This window comes from Coregonus lavaretus, assembly GCF_964263955.1.
Source record: "Coregonus lavaretus genome assembly, chromosome: 8".
NCBI lineage: Eukaryota > Metazoa > Chordata > Actinopteri > Salmoniformes > Salmonidae > Coregonus > Coregonus lavaretus.
The window spans coordinates 48488874-48505003 of NC_139995.1; the positions used below are offsets into that span (position 1 = coordinate 48488874).

The following is a 16130-nucleotide window of genomic DNA, read 5'->3' on the forward strand; positions in this document are numbered from 1 at the left end:
GGAGTACAGGTTTTAAACTAAGCCCACAACAAGAGGGGTGTGAACAGTTTGTGTCATGAACAGGGCTTGTGCATGAAGGGGGGCGTGGGATGTTCCCCAATACTGGACAATTTGGGAAACCCTGTGCTAAATGACTAAAATGTAAATATAAATTGAATTCTTGAGCAGCACAAGGGTTTCCCAAATTGCCAGTATCATTTGGATAATGGCAATATGGTATGGCCAGTGCAGCATATCTTTTTGCAATCATGTACTGCACAATATGAAGTCACAGTGTTGCGTAAAATGTATGTCATCGGTGCATATTTGGTCTAAATTTTGCTCTGTGCTTGTGTGTGTCCCAGCAAGTGTGGAAAGCCAGACACTTCAATTTTGTTCTCTATTGCATCAGATGAATCGACACAGAATATAATAATATAGAGTATATTAAATGAGAACCTTGCACATCTACAATATTCCAGACCATAAATGCTTATTAAAACTATTTCTGAATTCAGAAAGGGATCGAAAGAGAGAGAGAAAAGGGGTGATGAGAGAGAAGGAAAAAGATAGAGAGAAAGAGGAGGAAAGAAAGACAGAGTGTGTGTGTGTCTAGTCCAGAGGACAGGTCCAGTGGTGTGTGTGTGTGTGTGTGTGTGTGTGTGTGTGTGTCTAGTCCAGAGAGGACAGGTCCAGTGGTGTTAGGGGCTCTCTCCAGTAGGAGAAGTGGCTGAACTCAGGGCAGTCGAAGGAGGACGACATCCCATCCTCAGAGATCATAGGGAAGAAGTGTTCCACCAGCTCGCTCAGGTGAGTGTACCTGTGACACACACACACACACACACACACACACACACACACACACACACACACACACACACACACACACACACACACACACACACACACAATAATCAGGAGTCTACTGATATATTCAGACTCTTGGAACAGACATGACAGCATGCTCAAAACCAAAGCATGCAGCTATCAGGAGCATTTTTTAAAATTAAAGAATGTTATTAAATTGAGAAACTGTACTGTATGTATTGAGTGTGCACTTATGGAGGAGTGGCCTGATGATTGTCACTCCTCTATTGGCTAGTGTACTTACGAGGACTTGTTGCCTTTGTTCTTCTCCTGGATGAGTTCTCCCTTGGGGTTCACAGTGAAGATCCTGGTGTCACGGACACCCACTTCCTTATAAGCATAGGCATCCTGGGAAATCCAGACAACACTCAAATCAAGCTTTATTTAAAATACATTTGAAAAACTTGAATCCATCCCCAAGAGAATGGATTGAGAAACAATGGCCAAACACAGACAGCGAGTCAGCGGTGTGTGTGTGTGTGTGTGTGTGTGTGTGTGTGTGGCAGTGTCTGAAATCTGTCTTGCCTACCACCTACTAAAACTACATACCGTGTACTTATCATACTACATACTATTTAGAACGTACTGTTTAGTAAAAATGTATACAGTGAGCAACAAATATCAACATACTAGGCTCACCTACACTGAGAATGCACCGTCAAATGCGCAAATTGTGTTGTTTCCCGCCATTTGTTAATTTTGGTACAGCCCGTCCCCTATAAAACGTTATATTTTCACATACCCAAAGCGCCTACTATTACAAACGCAAGTCGGGGAATCGGACGCAGCCTGTGTGTGTGTGACTGTGTGTGTGACTGTGCGTGTGTGTGTGTGACTGTGCGTGTGACTGTGCGTGTGTGTGACTGTGTGTGTGTATGTGTGTGACTGTGTGTGTGTGAGACTGTGTGTGTGTGTGACTGTGCGTGTGTGTGTGACTGTGTGTGTGTGTGTGTTTGTGACTGTGTGTGTGTGTGTGGCTCACATTGGTCCTGTTACCAAAGGCTGCATAGAAGGGCTGCCTCTGGGGGTTGAACAGGTCTCGGATGTCAGTGAGGCAGGCGATCTTGAACACCTCCGGCTTCTTCTCTACCACCTCTCTGTGCAGGGCAGAGAAGAAACTGCTGGGGGCCAGCAGCACGGGGCCCTTGGGGAGGACAGTGCCTTTGTCGTTCACCCACTGCAGGTAGCCCTTGGTGATGTCGGCCATGCCGATGGCCCGTGCCGAACAGTACAGGAACTTGTAGCCGTTTCTAGGAGGGAAGGAGGGAGAGAGAGAGAGGGGGAGAGAGAGAGGGGAGGGGTTACCCATTGGTAATAAAACAACAACTGGATACAAGCATCTTGACAGTGATCAATGGCTTCCAATGAGAAGCACAGAATGGCACATTCATTTAGAGTGGGAAGTGTCATTTTACAATGTCGCCATTTTGGCTCAAAATACAGAGTTTTGGAACCAACTCATGCACAGTAAATACTGATGGTGGAGGGAACGGCTGCGTCTTGTTCATTATGAACCAAACAGAAGAAAACGGACTGAAAGAGAGAGAGACTATCTGTAATATTAATAAATGCTCATCTTCGTTTACAGTTTCAAAACGTGACTGGTTACACTTACTGGTGGATTTTGTGGTAGAGACGGGCGATGCCGTGGTGTGTCCAGTCTTTCCCCAGCTGAGGTAGGATATGACCCAGGGCATCAGACCTGTAATGGGCAAGGAGACAGATCATAAAGCACTGAACACACACAACACACACATATTCACATGTACATACAGATTGGATCATACAGGGCCATGATGGTGCTAAACTCTCTCTAAAAACACTGGGTAGTACCTTTCTTACATGCAAACACACACACACACACACTCACTTTGTGATGGTGCCATCGATGTCTGAGATGACGACGCGGTCGTCCCAGTTCCACAGGTAGATGGCGGCTTCGCAGCGACAGGTGCCCTGGTACTGAGTGGTCACGCTGAACATAACCTTGTTGGCCCCCTCACGCAGGTTCAACTGCTCCTGATCGCAACACAGGGTAGGGATTATGAGGCAGTGTGTGTGTGTCTGTGACCGTGTGTGTGACTGTGTGTGCAGGGTTTTTCTGGATCAAACAGGGGCTTAGGTGTTGGGCGTGGCAGGACATTTTTGAGGCCCCCATCTTGGCGGTGTAGAGAAAGTTGAGCATTTTAAAGCCAATTTCCTGTAATTCTACACATTTGTCCATGGACCTGAGAAATGTTTGTAGTTTTAAAGCAAATGTCCTGCGATTCTACATATTCTGCCCTGGAGCTGAGAGAAAATGTTGCCATTTTAAAGCTAATTTCCAACAATTCTATGCATTTTGCCATGGCTACTGCTGTGTTCTTTTGCTCAAACATAACAAAAAAAGATACTGCTAAATTCATTGCTTTTGGAATGTTCAATTCTCCCTGACTGTCTAACTTTTATTTTGGTGATTGTTAGTTATCAAACATGATATAGATATATATATATATATATATATATATATACATACAGTGGGGAGAACAAGTATTTGATACACTGCAGATTTTGCAGGTTTTCCTACTTACAAAGCATGTGGAGGTCTGTAATTTTTATCATAGGTACACTTCAACTGTGAGAGACGGAATCTAAAACAAAAATCCAGAAAATCACATTGTATGACTTTTAAGTAATTAATTTGCATTTTATTGCATGACATAAGTATTTGATACATCAGAAAAGCAGAACTTAATATTTGGTACAGAAACCTTTGTTTGCAATTACAGAGATCATACGTTTCCTGTAGGTCTTGACTAGGTTTGCACACACTGCTGCAGGGATTTTGGCCCACTCCTCCATACAGACCTTCTCCAGATCCTTCAGGTTTCGGGGCTGTCGCTGGGCAATACGGACTTTCAGCTCCCTCCAAAGATTTTCTATTGGGTTCAGGTCTGGAGACTGGCTAGGCCACTCCAGGACCTTGAGATGCTTCTTACGGAGCCACTCCTTAGTTGCCCTGGCTGTGTGTTTCGGTTCGTTGTCATGCTGGAAGACCCAGCCACGAGCCATCTTCAATGCTCTTACTGAGGGAAGGAGGTTGTTGGCCAAGATCTCGCGATACATGGCCCCATCCATCCTCCCCTCAATACAGTGCAGTCGTCCTGTCCCCTTTGCAGAAAAGCTTCCCCAAAGACTGATGCTTCCACCTCCATGCTTCACGGTTGGGATGGTGTTCTTGGGGTTGTACTCATCCTTCTTCTTCCTCCAAACACGGCGGGTGGAGTTTAGACCAAAAAGCTCTATTTTTGTCTCTTCAGACCACATTACCTTCTCCCATTCCTCCTCTGGATCATCCAGATGGTCATTGGCAAACTTCAGACGGGCCTGGACATGCACTGGCTTGAGCAGGGGGACCTTGCGTGCGCTGCAGGATTTTAATCCATGACGGCGTAGTGTGTTACTAATGGTTGTCTTTGAGACTGTGGTCCCAGCTCTCTTCAGGTCATTACCCAGGTCCTGCCGTGTAGTTCTGTGCTGATCCCTCACCTTCCTCATGATCATTGATGCCCCACGAGGTGAGATCTTGCATGGAGCCCCAGACCGAGGGTGATTGACCGTCATCTTGAACTTCTTCCATTTTCTAATAATTGCGCCAACAGTTGTTGCCTTCTCACCAAGCTGCTTGCCTATTGTCCTGTAGCCCATCCCAGCCTTGTGCAGGTCTACAATTTTATCCCTGATGTCCTTACACAGCTCTCTGGTCTTGGCCATTGTGGAGAGGTTGGAGTCTGTTTGATTGAGTGTGTGGACAGGTGTCTTTTATACAGGTAACGAGTTCAAACAGGTGCAGTTAATACAGGTAATGATTTGAGAACAGGAGGGCTTCTTAAAGAAAAACTAACAGATCTGTGAGAGACGGAATTCTTACTGGTTGGTAGGTGATCAAATACTAAATTTAATTACTTAAAAATCATACAATGTGATTTTCTGGATTTGTGTTTTAGATTCCATCTCTCACAGTTGAAGTGTACCTATGATAAAAATTACAGACCTCTACATGCTTTGTAAGTAGGAAAACCTGCAAAATCGGCAGTGTATCAAATACTTGTTCTCCCCACTGTGTGTGTGTGTGTGTATATATATATATATATATATATATATATATATATATATATATATATATATATATATATATATATATATATATATATATATATATATATATATATATATATATACACAGTGGGGAGAACAAGTATTTGATACACTGCCGATTTTGCAGGTTTCACATTGTATGATTTTTAAGTAATTAATTTGCATTTTATTGCATGACATAAGTATTTGATCACCTACCAACCAGTAAGAATTCCGGCTCTCACAAACCTGTTAGTTTTTCTTTAAGAAGCCCTCCTGTTCTCCACTCATTACCTGTATTAACTGCACCTGTTTGAACTTGTTACCTGTATAAAAGACACCTGTCCACACACTCAATCAAACAGACTCCAACCTCTCCACAATGGCCAAGACCAGAGAGCTGTGTAAGGACATCAGGGATAAAATTGTAGACCTGCACAAGGCTGGGATGGGCTACAGGACAATAGGCAAGCAGCTTGGTGAGAAGGCAACAACTGTTGGCACAATTATTAGAAAATGGAAGAAGTTCAAGATGACGGTCAATCAACCTCGGTCTGGGGCTCCATGCAAGATCTCACCTCGTGGGGCATCAATGATCATGAGGAAGGTGAGGGATCAGCCCAGAACTACACGGCAGGACCTGGTCAATGACCTGAAGAGAGCTGGGACCACAGTCTCAAAGAAAACCATTAGTAACACACTACACCGTCATGGATTAAAATCCTGCAGCGCACGCAAGGTCCCCCTGCTCAAGCCAGCGCATGTCCAGGCCCGTCTGAAGTTTGCCAATGACCATCTGGATGATCCAGAGGAGGAATGGGAGAAGGGCATGTGGTCTGATGAGACAAAAATAGAGCTTTTTGGTATAAACTCCACTCGCCGTGTTTGGAGGAAGAAGAAGGATGAGTACAACCCCAAGAACACCATCCTAACCGTGAAGCATGGAGGTGGAAACATCATTCTTTGGGGATGCTTTTCTGCAAAGGGGACAGGACGACTGTACCGTATTGAGGGGAGGATGGATGGGGCCATGTATCGCGAGATCTTGGACAACAACCTCCTTCCCTCAGTAAGAGCATTGAAGATGGGTCGTGGCTGGGTCTTCCAGCATAACAATGACCCGAAACACACAGCCAGGGAAACTAAGGAGTGGCTCCGTAAGAAGCATCTCAAGGTCCTGGAGTGGCCTAGCCAGTCTCCAGACCTGAACCCAATAGAAAATATTTGGAGGGAGCTGAAAGTCCGTATTGCCCAGCGACAGCCCCGAAACCTGAAGGATCTGGAGAAGGTCTGTATGGAGGAGTGGGCCAAAATCCCTGCTGCAGTGGGTGCAAACCTGGTCAAGACCTACAGGAAACGTATGATCTCTGTAATTGCAAACAAAGGTTTCTGTACCAAATATTAAGTTCTGCTTTTCTGATGTATCAAATACTTATGTCATGCAATAAAATGCAAATGAATTACTTAAAAATCATACAATGTGATTTTCTGGATTTTTGTTTTAGATTCCGTCTCTCACAGTTGAAGTGTACCTATGATAAAAATTACAGACCTCTACCTGCTTTGTAAGTAGGAAAACCTGCAAAATTGGCAGTGTATCAAATACTTGTTCTCCCCACTGTATATATATATATATATATATACACACACACACACACACACACACACATACACATATCAGTACCTGTCAAAAGTTTGGACTACTCATTCAAGGGTTTTTCTTTATTTTTTAGTATTTTCTACATTGTAGAATAATAGTGAAGACATCAAAACTATAAAATAACACATATGGAATCATGTAGTAACCAAAAAAGTGTCAAACCAATCTAAATATATTTTATATTTGAGATTCTTCAAATTGCCACCCTTTGCCTTGATGACAGCTTTGCACACTCTTGGCATTCTCTCAACCAGCTTCACTTGGAATACTTTTGACTGGTACTGTGTGTGTGTGTGTGTGTGTATATATACATATATATATATATATATATATCCATTATCTTTTCTATGTAAGTTAGTGCCGTGAAAAAGTATTTGCCCCCTTTCTGATTCTCTATTTTTGCATATTTTTGATATCAGATCTACAACCAAAACCTAATATTAGATCAAGGGAACCAGAGTTTACAAATAAAAAATAAACTTATTTTATTTAATTAAAAGTTATGCAACACCCAATTCCCCTGTGTAAAAAAACAATTCCCCCTTACACTCAATAACTGGTTGTGCCACCTTTAGCTGCAATGACTGCAACCAAATGCTTCCTGTAGTTGTTGATCAGTCTTTCACGTCGCTGTGGAGGAATTTTGGCCCACTCCTGCATGCAGAACTGTGTTGGTTTTCAAGCATTAACTGCTTGTTTCAAGTAATGCAACAACATCTCAATTGGGATTAGGTCTGGACTTTGACTAGGCCATTCCAAAACTTCCAATTTGTTGTTTTAACCATTTCATGTAGACTTGATTGTGTGTTTTGGATCATTGTCTTGCTGCAGGTTCCAGCTACGCTTCAGCTTATGCTCACAGCCGGATGGCCTGACATTCTCCTGTAGAATTCTCTGATACAGAGCAGAATTCATGGTTCCTTCTATTAAGGCAAGCCGTCCAGGACCTGAGGGAGCAAAGCATCCCCAAACCATTACACTACCACCACAATGATTGACCAAAAAGTTGACTGAAGTTTGCCAAAAAGAACCTGGAAGCACCTGAATGATCATCAAGACTCTTGGAATAATTATCTATGGACAGATGAGTCAAAAGTATAACTTTTTGGATGACATGGGTCCCATTATGCCTGGCGAAAACCAATCACTGCATTCCACAGTAAGAACCTTATACCAACGGTCAAGTATGATGGTGGTAGTGTGATGGTTTGGGGATGCTTTGCTGCCTCAGGACCTGGACGACTTGTCTTAATAGAAGGAACCATGAATTCTGCTCTGGGGACAAATTCTTTTTCACAGCACTGTATATCGGGATTTTGTCATTTAAGTTTACAGTGAAAACGTTTTCGATCCCAAAAAAGGAACGTAAAAAAGTAATGAATTAATATATTAATTTTTTTACTTTGGACTTGCTTAGGCAGCCCGCCCAAGGATTTATAATAATAAATAATAATATGCCATTTAGCAGACGCTTTTATCCAAAGCGACTTACAGTCATGCGTGCATACATTTTTGTGTATGGGTGGTCCCGGGGATCGAACCCACTACCTTGGCGTTACAAGCGCCGTGCTCTACCAGCTGAGCTACAGAGGATTTCAAAGGCAGAACAATTCCTGGTGTGTGTGTGGTAGTGAGGACATACTATCTGTTCGGAGGTGAGGCGTAGGGACTTGCGGTACATGTGGCTAAAACACTGGCCAGTGTTTATGGTCTCTAAGGTCTCTGATGATAGGTTGCCCACTCTGCCTAGGCCCGCCTCCTCGTCACTAGTCAGGTCATCCAGAGTCGCCCTGAAAAGTCACACATAGCTGATGGCATAGTAATTCTGCCAAAATAAACGACAATCGGTCATATGCGTTACGCATGAGGAACAGTGTGTGTCTGTGTGTAATCACTCACAGTATGTTTGTTGAGGGACCAGTGACAGACACAGAGGTTGAGACTTCAGTCTCTGCATGTGCCTCCTCTTGGTCCTGCTTAGAGTTCTCTCCAGTCTGCCATAGGGAAAGACAGAGAAAATATTGTTGTTGCTAGGCAGCTCTTTACCATTATCCTTCATTATAAAATGGGTAGTTTGGATCCTGGATGCTGATTGGACGAGCAGCATTCAAAGCTTATATGCCGATATTGGCACTGCTAATAAAGTGGAGTCGCAATTCAACGGCTCAGACACGAGACGTATGTGGCAGGGTCTACAGACAATCACGGACTACAAAAGGAAAACCAGCCACGTCGCCGACACCGACGTCTTGCTTCTGGACAAGCTAAACACCTTCTTCGCCTGCTTTGAGGATAACACATTGCCACCGATGCGGCCCACTACCAAGGACTGTGGGCTCTCCTTCTCCATGGCAGACGTGAGTAAGACATTTAAGCATGTTAACCCCCGCAAGGCTGCCGGCCTAGCCGCGCCCTCAGAGCATGCGCAAGTGTCCCCACTTGCTTCAAGATGGCCACCATTGCTCCTGTAACCAAGAAAGCAAAGGTAACTGAACTAAATGACTATCGCCCCATAGCACACACTTCTGTCATCATGAAGTGCTTTGAGAGACTAGTCAAGGATCATATCACCTCTACCTTACCTGTCACCCTAGAGCCACTTCAATTTGCTTACCGCCCCAATAGATCCACAGACGATGCAATCGCCAATACACTGCATACTGCCCTATCCCATCTGGACAAGAGGAATACATATGTAAGAATGCTGTTCATTGACTATAGCTCAGCATTCAACACCATAGTACCCACCAAGATCATCATGAAGCTCGAGGCCCTGGGTCTGAACCCCGCCCAGTGCAACTGGGTCCTGGACTTCCTGACGGGCTGCCCCCAGGTGGTGAAGGTATACAACAACACCTCCACTTCGCTGATCCTCAACACTGGCGCCCCACAAGGGTGCGTGCTCAGCCCCCTCCTGTACTCCCTATTCACCCATGACTGCGTGGCCAAGCACGCCTCCAACTCAATCATCAAGTTTGCAGACAACACAACAGTAGTAGGCTTGATTACCAACAATGATGAGACAGCCTACAGGGAGGATGTGAGGGCTCTGGGAGTGTAGTGCCAAGAAAATAACCTCTCACTCAACGTCAACAAAACAAAGGAGATGATCGTGGACTTCAGGAAAAAGCAGAGGGTGCACCCCCCTATCCACATTGATGGGACCGCAGTGGAGAAGGTGGAAAGCTTCAAGTTTCTTGGCGTACACATCACTGACAAACTGAAATGGTCCACCCACGCAGACAGTGTGGTGAAGAAGGCGCAACAGAGCCTCTTCAACCTCAGGAGGCTAAAGAAATTTGTCTTGGCACCTAAAACCCTCACAAACTTTTACAGATGCAGAGAGCATCCTGTCGGGCTGTATCACCGCCTGGTACGGCAACTGCACCACCCACACCCGCAGGGCTCTCCAGAGGGTGGTGCGGTCTGCAGAACGCATTACAGGGGGCAAACTACCCACCCTCCAGGACACCTACAGCACCCGATGTCACAGGAAGGCCAAAAAGATCATCAAGGACATCAACCACCCGAGCCACTGCCTGTTCACCCCGCTATCATCCAGAAGGCGAGGTCAGTACAGGTGCATCAAAGCTGGGACCGAGAGACTGAAAAACTGCTTCTATCTCAAGGCCATCAGACTGTTAATTAGCCATCACTAGCACATTAGAGGCTGCTGCCGCCTATAGAAATCACTGGCCACTTTAAGAAATGGAACACTAGTCACTTTAATAATGTTTACATATCTTGCATTACTCATCTCATATGTACAGTGGGGGGAAAAAGTATTTAGTCAGCCACCAATTGTGCAAGTTCTCCCACTTAAAAAGATGAGAGAGGCCTGTAATTTTCATCATAGGTACACGTCAACTATGACAGACAAAATGAGGAAAAAAAATCCAGAAAATCACATTATAGAATTTTTAATGAATTTATTTGCAAATTATGGTGGAAAATAAGTATTTGGTCAATAACAAAAGTTTCTCAATACTTTGTTATATACCCTTTGTTGGCAATGACACAGGTCAAATGTTTTCTGTAAGTCTTCACAAGGTTTTCACACACTGTTGCTGGTATTTTGGCCCATTCCTCCATGCAGATCTCCTCTAGAGCAGTGATGTTTTGGGGCTGTCGCTGGGCAACACGGACTTTCAACTCCCTCCAAAGATTTTCTATGGGGTTGAGATCTGGAGACTAGCTAGGCCCCTCCAGGACCTTGAAATGCTTCTTACGAAGCCACTCCTTCGTTGCCCGGGCGGTGTGTTTGGGATCATTGTCATGCTGAAAGACCCAGCCACGTTTCATCTTCAATGCCCTTGCTGATGGAAGGAGGTTTTCACTCAAAATCTCACGATACATGGCCCCATTCATTCTTTCCTTTACACGGATCAGTCGTCCTGGTCCCTTTGCAGAAACAGCCCCAAAGCATGATGTTTCCACCCCCATGCTTCACAGTAGGTATAGTGTTCTTTGGATGCAACTCAGCATTCTTTGTCCTCCAAACACAACGAGTTGAGTTTTTACCAAAAAGTTCTATTTTGGTTTCATCTGACCATATGACATTCTCCCAATCCTCTTCTGGATCATCCAAATGCACTCTAGCAAACTTCAGACGGGCCTGGACATGTACTGGCTTAAGCAGGGGGACACGTCTGGCACTGCAGGATTTGAGTCCCTGGCGGCGTAGTGTGTTACTGATGGTAGGCTTTGTTATTTTGGTCCCAGCTCTCTGCAGGTCATTCACTAGGTCCCCCCGTGTGGTTCTGGGATTTTTGCTCACTGTTCTTGTGATCATTTTGACCCCACGGGGTGAGATCTTGCGTGGAGCCCCAGATCGAGGGAGATTATCAGTGGTCTTGTATGTCTTCCATTTCCTAATAATTGCTCCCACAGTTGATTTCTTCAAACCAAGCTGCTTACCTATTGCAGATTCAGTCTTCCCAGCCTGGTGCAGGTCTACAATTTTGTTTCTGGTGTCCTTTGACAGCTCTTTGGTCTTGGCCATAGTGGAGTTTGGAGTGTGACTGTTTGAGGTTGTGGACAGGTGTCTTTTATACTGATAACAAGTTCAAACAGGTGCCATTAATACAGGTAACGAGTGGAGGACAGAGGAGCCTCTTAAAGAAGAAGTTACAGGTCTGTGAGAGCCAGAAATCTTGCTTGTTTGTAGGTGACCAAATACTTATTTTCCACCATAATTTGCAAATAAATTAATTAAAAATCCTACAATGTGATTTTCTCAATTTGTCTGTCATAGTTGACGTGTACCTATGATGAAAATTACAGGCCTCTCTCATCTTTTTAAGTGGGAGAACTTGCACAATTGGTGGCTGACTAAATACTTTTTTCCCCCACTGTATATACTGTATTCTATAATATTCTACTGTATCTTAGCCATGCTCTGTCATTGCTCCTCCATATATGTTTTGTTAATTCCATTCCTTACTTAGATGTGTGTGTATTGGGTATATGTTGTGAAGTTGTTAGATATTACATGTTAGATATTACTGCACTGTCAGAGCTAGAAGCACAAGCATTTCGCTACACCCGCAATAACACCTGCTAAACACGTGTATGTGACAAATTTGATTCGATTTTAATAGTTCCTTCTGAGTTATCCTTCTGAGAATATCATCATGTTCACGATGCTGTCTGAACCCTCTCTTGAATTTCTCTCAACAACGGCATTTATCTGTGACTATATTCATGATATAGCATGGCCTTTTGTGCCTTATTGCTTAAATAAGATGATGATTCATGAAATTCCAAACTGACTAAAATGTCAATTGTAAGGTGTGTTGGTGCTGGACAGGAACAACATATGTAGAGGCTGTGGGTCCCCAAAATACCTGGGTCGTGTTAATTAGGCCACACCCTAGCAAAACATGTTGCAACTGAAAACAAAAACGATTGTTTCTTATTGGACAAGTTCAGATAGTACCTCCCTGTCTTCTTCCGTTTTGTGCCTACTGAACACAACCCTAGCCTGGATTGAGAAAGCCTGTGATAGGCTACCTGGTTTGGGTTAGTTGAGAAACCTTGTGATAGGCTACCTAGTTTGGGTTAGTTGAGAAAGCCCGTGATAGGCTACCTGGTTTGGGTTAGTTGAGAAACCCTGTGATAGGCTACCTGGTTTGGGTTAGTTGAGAAAGCCTGTGATAGGCTACCTGGTTTGGATTAGTTGAGAAACCCTGTGATAGGCTACCTGGTTTGGGTTAGTTGAGAAACCCTGTGATAGGCTACCTGGTTTGGGTTAGTTGAGAAAGCCTGTGATAGGCTACCTGGTTTGGGTTAGTTGAGAAACCCTGTGATAGGCTACCTGGTTTGGGTTAGTTGAGAAACCCTGTGATAGGCTACCTGGTTTGGGTTAGTTGAGAAACCCTGTGATAGGCTACCTGGTTTGGGTTAGTTGAGAAAGCCTGTGATAGGCTACCTGGTTTGGGTTAGTATCCATGTCCTTCCTCCTCCAGGAGAACCACCAGCGGCCAGACTTTTTGGGCATCTTGTCCTTCACCAGCTGGTCAATGGCACTCTACAGACAGACAGTACAAGGTTAAAGGTCATATATATCACACCTGTCACCACTTTCCCAACTATCTGGCCTTTCTCCTGAAGTGTGCACTCATACACTACTCCCCCATACATTGGTATACAGTAGGTATGAGCCAGAGAGACTTCCCTTCATATTTCTTTATACTAGTCATTTAATTTCAAATCCATGAAGGGAAGTGAACAAGGGTAAAGATTGGAGATATAGGCCTCCTGTAGCTCAGTTGGTAGAGCATGGCGCTTGCAACGCCAGGGTTGTGGGTTCAATTCCCACGAGGGGCCAGTATGAAAAATGTATGCACTCACTAACTGTAAGTCGTTTTGGATAAGAGCGTCTGCTAAATGACTAAAATGTTTAAAAAAAAAGTTAAATATACCTTTGGTAGATTCTTTTGAAAAACTTGCATTGACAGGACCATAGGGGCAGCCACTGCCCAGTTATAATACCTAAAAGAGCACCAAAAAAACATGAATTTGTCAACTGACAGACACATTGAAAACATATGATGGCAGAACTACAAGCAAACAACATATTGTACAGCATTACCAAATGCAACTCTAACACTTACTTTGAGTTGATGCAGATAACCAGGTTTGGATCTTCGATGATTCCAGGGTTGCTCACCATATCCTGGTAGTTCACAACATGTTCCATAAACTGATCTGGAACAGAGGCAAATGGCAATAGAGAAAGTCAAGAAAAAGTATCATCAATCCAACTGTTACAAATGGGTAAGAATGCATAGGTTACTACATGTTCATATTTCATCTAAAAAAGGTCTGTCTTCATTAGCTTGATAAAGATCATCACTAGAAGCAGCAAACGGTGAGCGGATGTGGTTTCTTCCATCGGACACATACACAACTGCACAGAAATAGACATTACAGGAAAGTTCTCCTGCAACAGGGTGATCAAATTAAGATCCTACATCTGTACACACGCACCTTTGTTGATTTGGCTGGTGTGGCCGGTGCGGCCGCAGAGGGACATGCTAACATCCAAGTGGTCGGTGGTAGAGTCGGACAGGTACTCTGTGCCGCTGTCCATGGCCCCACTGCCCACCGACTGTGGAGACTGGTTACCAGAACTGGACTCTTGCTCCGCACCGGGCCGCGAGCATCCTTCTACCTCACTGAGAGGAGAGGGATAGCCATTAGCAAAATCTTCTACCACTATGCCTTTTATGTGTTTACTTGAGAAGTGAATTGCCTGAGTTGAAATGGAATTGACCCCCAGCCTGCATTCATGTACATAATGGCCTCACGGGGGCCAGTATGAAAAATGTATGCACTCACTAATTGGAAGTCGCTCTGGATAAGAGCGTCTGCTAAATGACTAAAAAAATAAATAAATAAAAAACACTGATATTTCATCATTATGATGAGGGAACAGAAAGTTCCAAGCTGTTGCATTTATCAGGTGCTATTCATAAAGGATCTCAGAGTAGGAGTGGGATCAATAGGTTCAAACTCTGAGAAACACTCAGAAATGACTATTGATTTGGTATAGGATGCGATACAGTCTATGATATCTTATGTCTGCTGATGTCCATGTGAGTCCCTAGCAGTGAGACCTGCCTTGTGAGGACACAGTAACGCCTAAGATAAGATAACATTCCTCATGATCAGGTTAGGGAATGCATCCTGCTACATTATCCACATATAGAGTTAACTGATTTGTGTCATCCTTGACACTGAGTAAGTGTGGATTGCGGAAGGCATGCCAACTGGGAACTTGGGTCATATCGAGACAGAAGTTGGGGAAAGGTGACATATTTTGGCCTAGATATTATGAAATCCATTGCATGTTGACCTCCATTAATATTTTTCCATGGAAGACACCAAAACCAAATCATCATATTCGGTGGGACATGAAAACCCCAGTGGAGGTAGAGCTACTTTCTAACTTAAAGTAGCTCTATGGTAGAATCCATGCACTCATCTATCATGTAAGCTCACTGGCCGTGTCCGAATACCTGTACTTGCGTTCTAAATAGTAGGCATTTTGGGTATGCAAAAATAAAAGTTTGATAGATGTGAAATTGTAAATATTTTGTATGCTTTAACTGTCTAGAGCAGTGCTGCCCAACCCTCTTCCTGGAGATCAACCCTAATTTAACACACCTGATTCTACTTATTAGATGCTCAACAAGACCTTAACTTGCTGAATCAGATATGCTAAATTAGGGTTGGACTGAAAACCTACAGGACAGTAGATCTCCAGGAAGAGGGTTGGGCAGCCTTGGTCTAGAGTCTAAACCCTGTCTAAACCGGGGAGGTGGAAACATAGAATTTAGCATTACTGCTATTAGCCAATAGAAACGTATTGAATAACAGATTCAATACATGTTACAACAGATAGTCCAAAACATGTATCTAAAGGAAGCTTGTTCTGAAGTGTCTGTCCTATATCTGAGAGATATAAGAACATGTATTTATCCCCTTATTTTAGGCACTAAACTATCTCCATATATACAATTCCATTCATTTTTTAAGACTGGTACTGGGGACCTTCAGAGGAGTCCCAAGACGCTTGTGGGGGTCGTAGACCAAAACGGAGACCTTTCACCGCAGATGTGGAAGGGCGATATCGGCGGATGTGGTGGATTGAGAAGCAGACAATGCAACAAAAAAATAGATATCTCTAGCTGAAACAGAGAGATTTTGATGGGGATGTTTTTATTATGTTAATTCAATTTCCACAGGGGGTGCGGAAATTGTAGGCCAAGGGTTAAATGCAGGTTGACGTTTATTGTCATGAATCTTGCCCTGGAGGCAGAACTGAGCAAGAATTGAGGAAGAAAAGGACAGAAAGAAGGAAGGAGAGCAGGGAGCTCTTTACCTTTTAGGTGGGAAGTAGAGTGCTGCCACCTCTGGGTCCAGGTTAGACAAGTCATCCAGGTAGATGTCGGAGGGTCCCAGGTGCTGACTGCGTTTACCTGTGTTCACACAGCACAGCAGC

At 43.9% G+C, this 16130-nt stretch overlaps 1 protein-coding gene across 3 annotated transcripts in view; it reads right to left on the reverse strand.

The window, feature by feature from the left end:
• Nucleotides 1–409: 409 nt before the first annotated feature.
• LOC311134264 (phosphatidate phosphatase LPIN2-like) overlaps nt 410–16130 on the reverse strand; it is a 34172-nt gene continuing 18451 nt past the window's right edge. For all 3 annotated transcript variants that reach the window (XM_084167888.1, XM_084167887.1, XM_084167889.1), the window contains exons 8-19: nt 16011–16107; nt 14114–14301; nt 13738–13831; nt 13546–13615; nt 13053–13151; nt 8522–8616; nt 8265–8412; nt 2717–2865; nt 2462–2548; nt 1829–2096; nt 1091–1194; nt 410–799 (exon numbers count right to left, since the gene is read on the reverse strand). In XM_084167888.1, the coding sequence (XP_084024014.1) occupies nt 652–799; nt 1091–1194; nt 1829–2096; nt 2462–2548; nt 2717–2865; nt 8265–8412; nt 8522–8616; nt 13053–13151; nt 13546–13615; nt 13738–13831; nt 14114–14301; nt 16011–16107 (1547 nt within the window). In that variant the 3' untranslated portion in view covers nt 410–651. The remainder of the gene's footprint in view (nt 800–1090; nt 1195–1828; nt 2097–2461; nt 2549–2716; nt 2866–8264; nt 8413–8521; nt 8617–13052; nt 13152–13545; nt 13616–13737; nt 13832–14113; nt 14302–16010; nt 16108–16130) is intronic.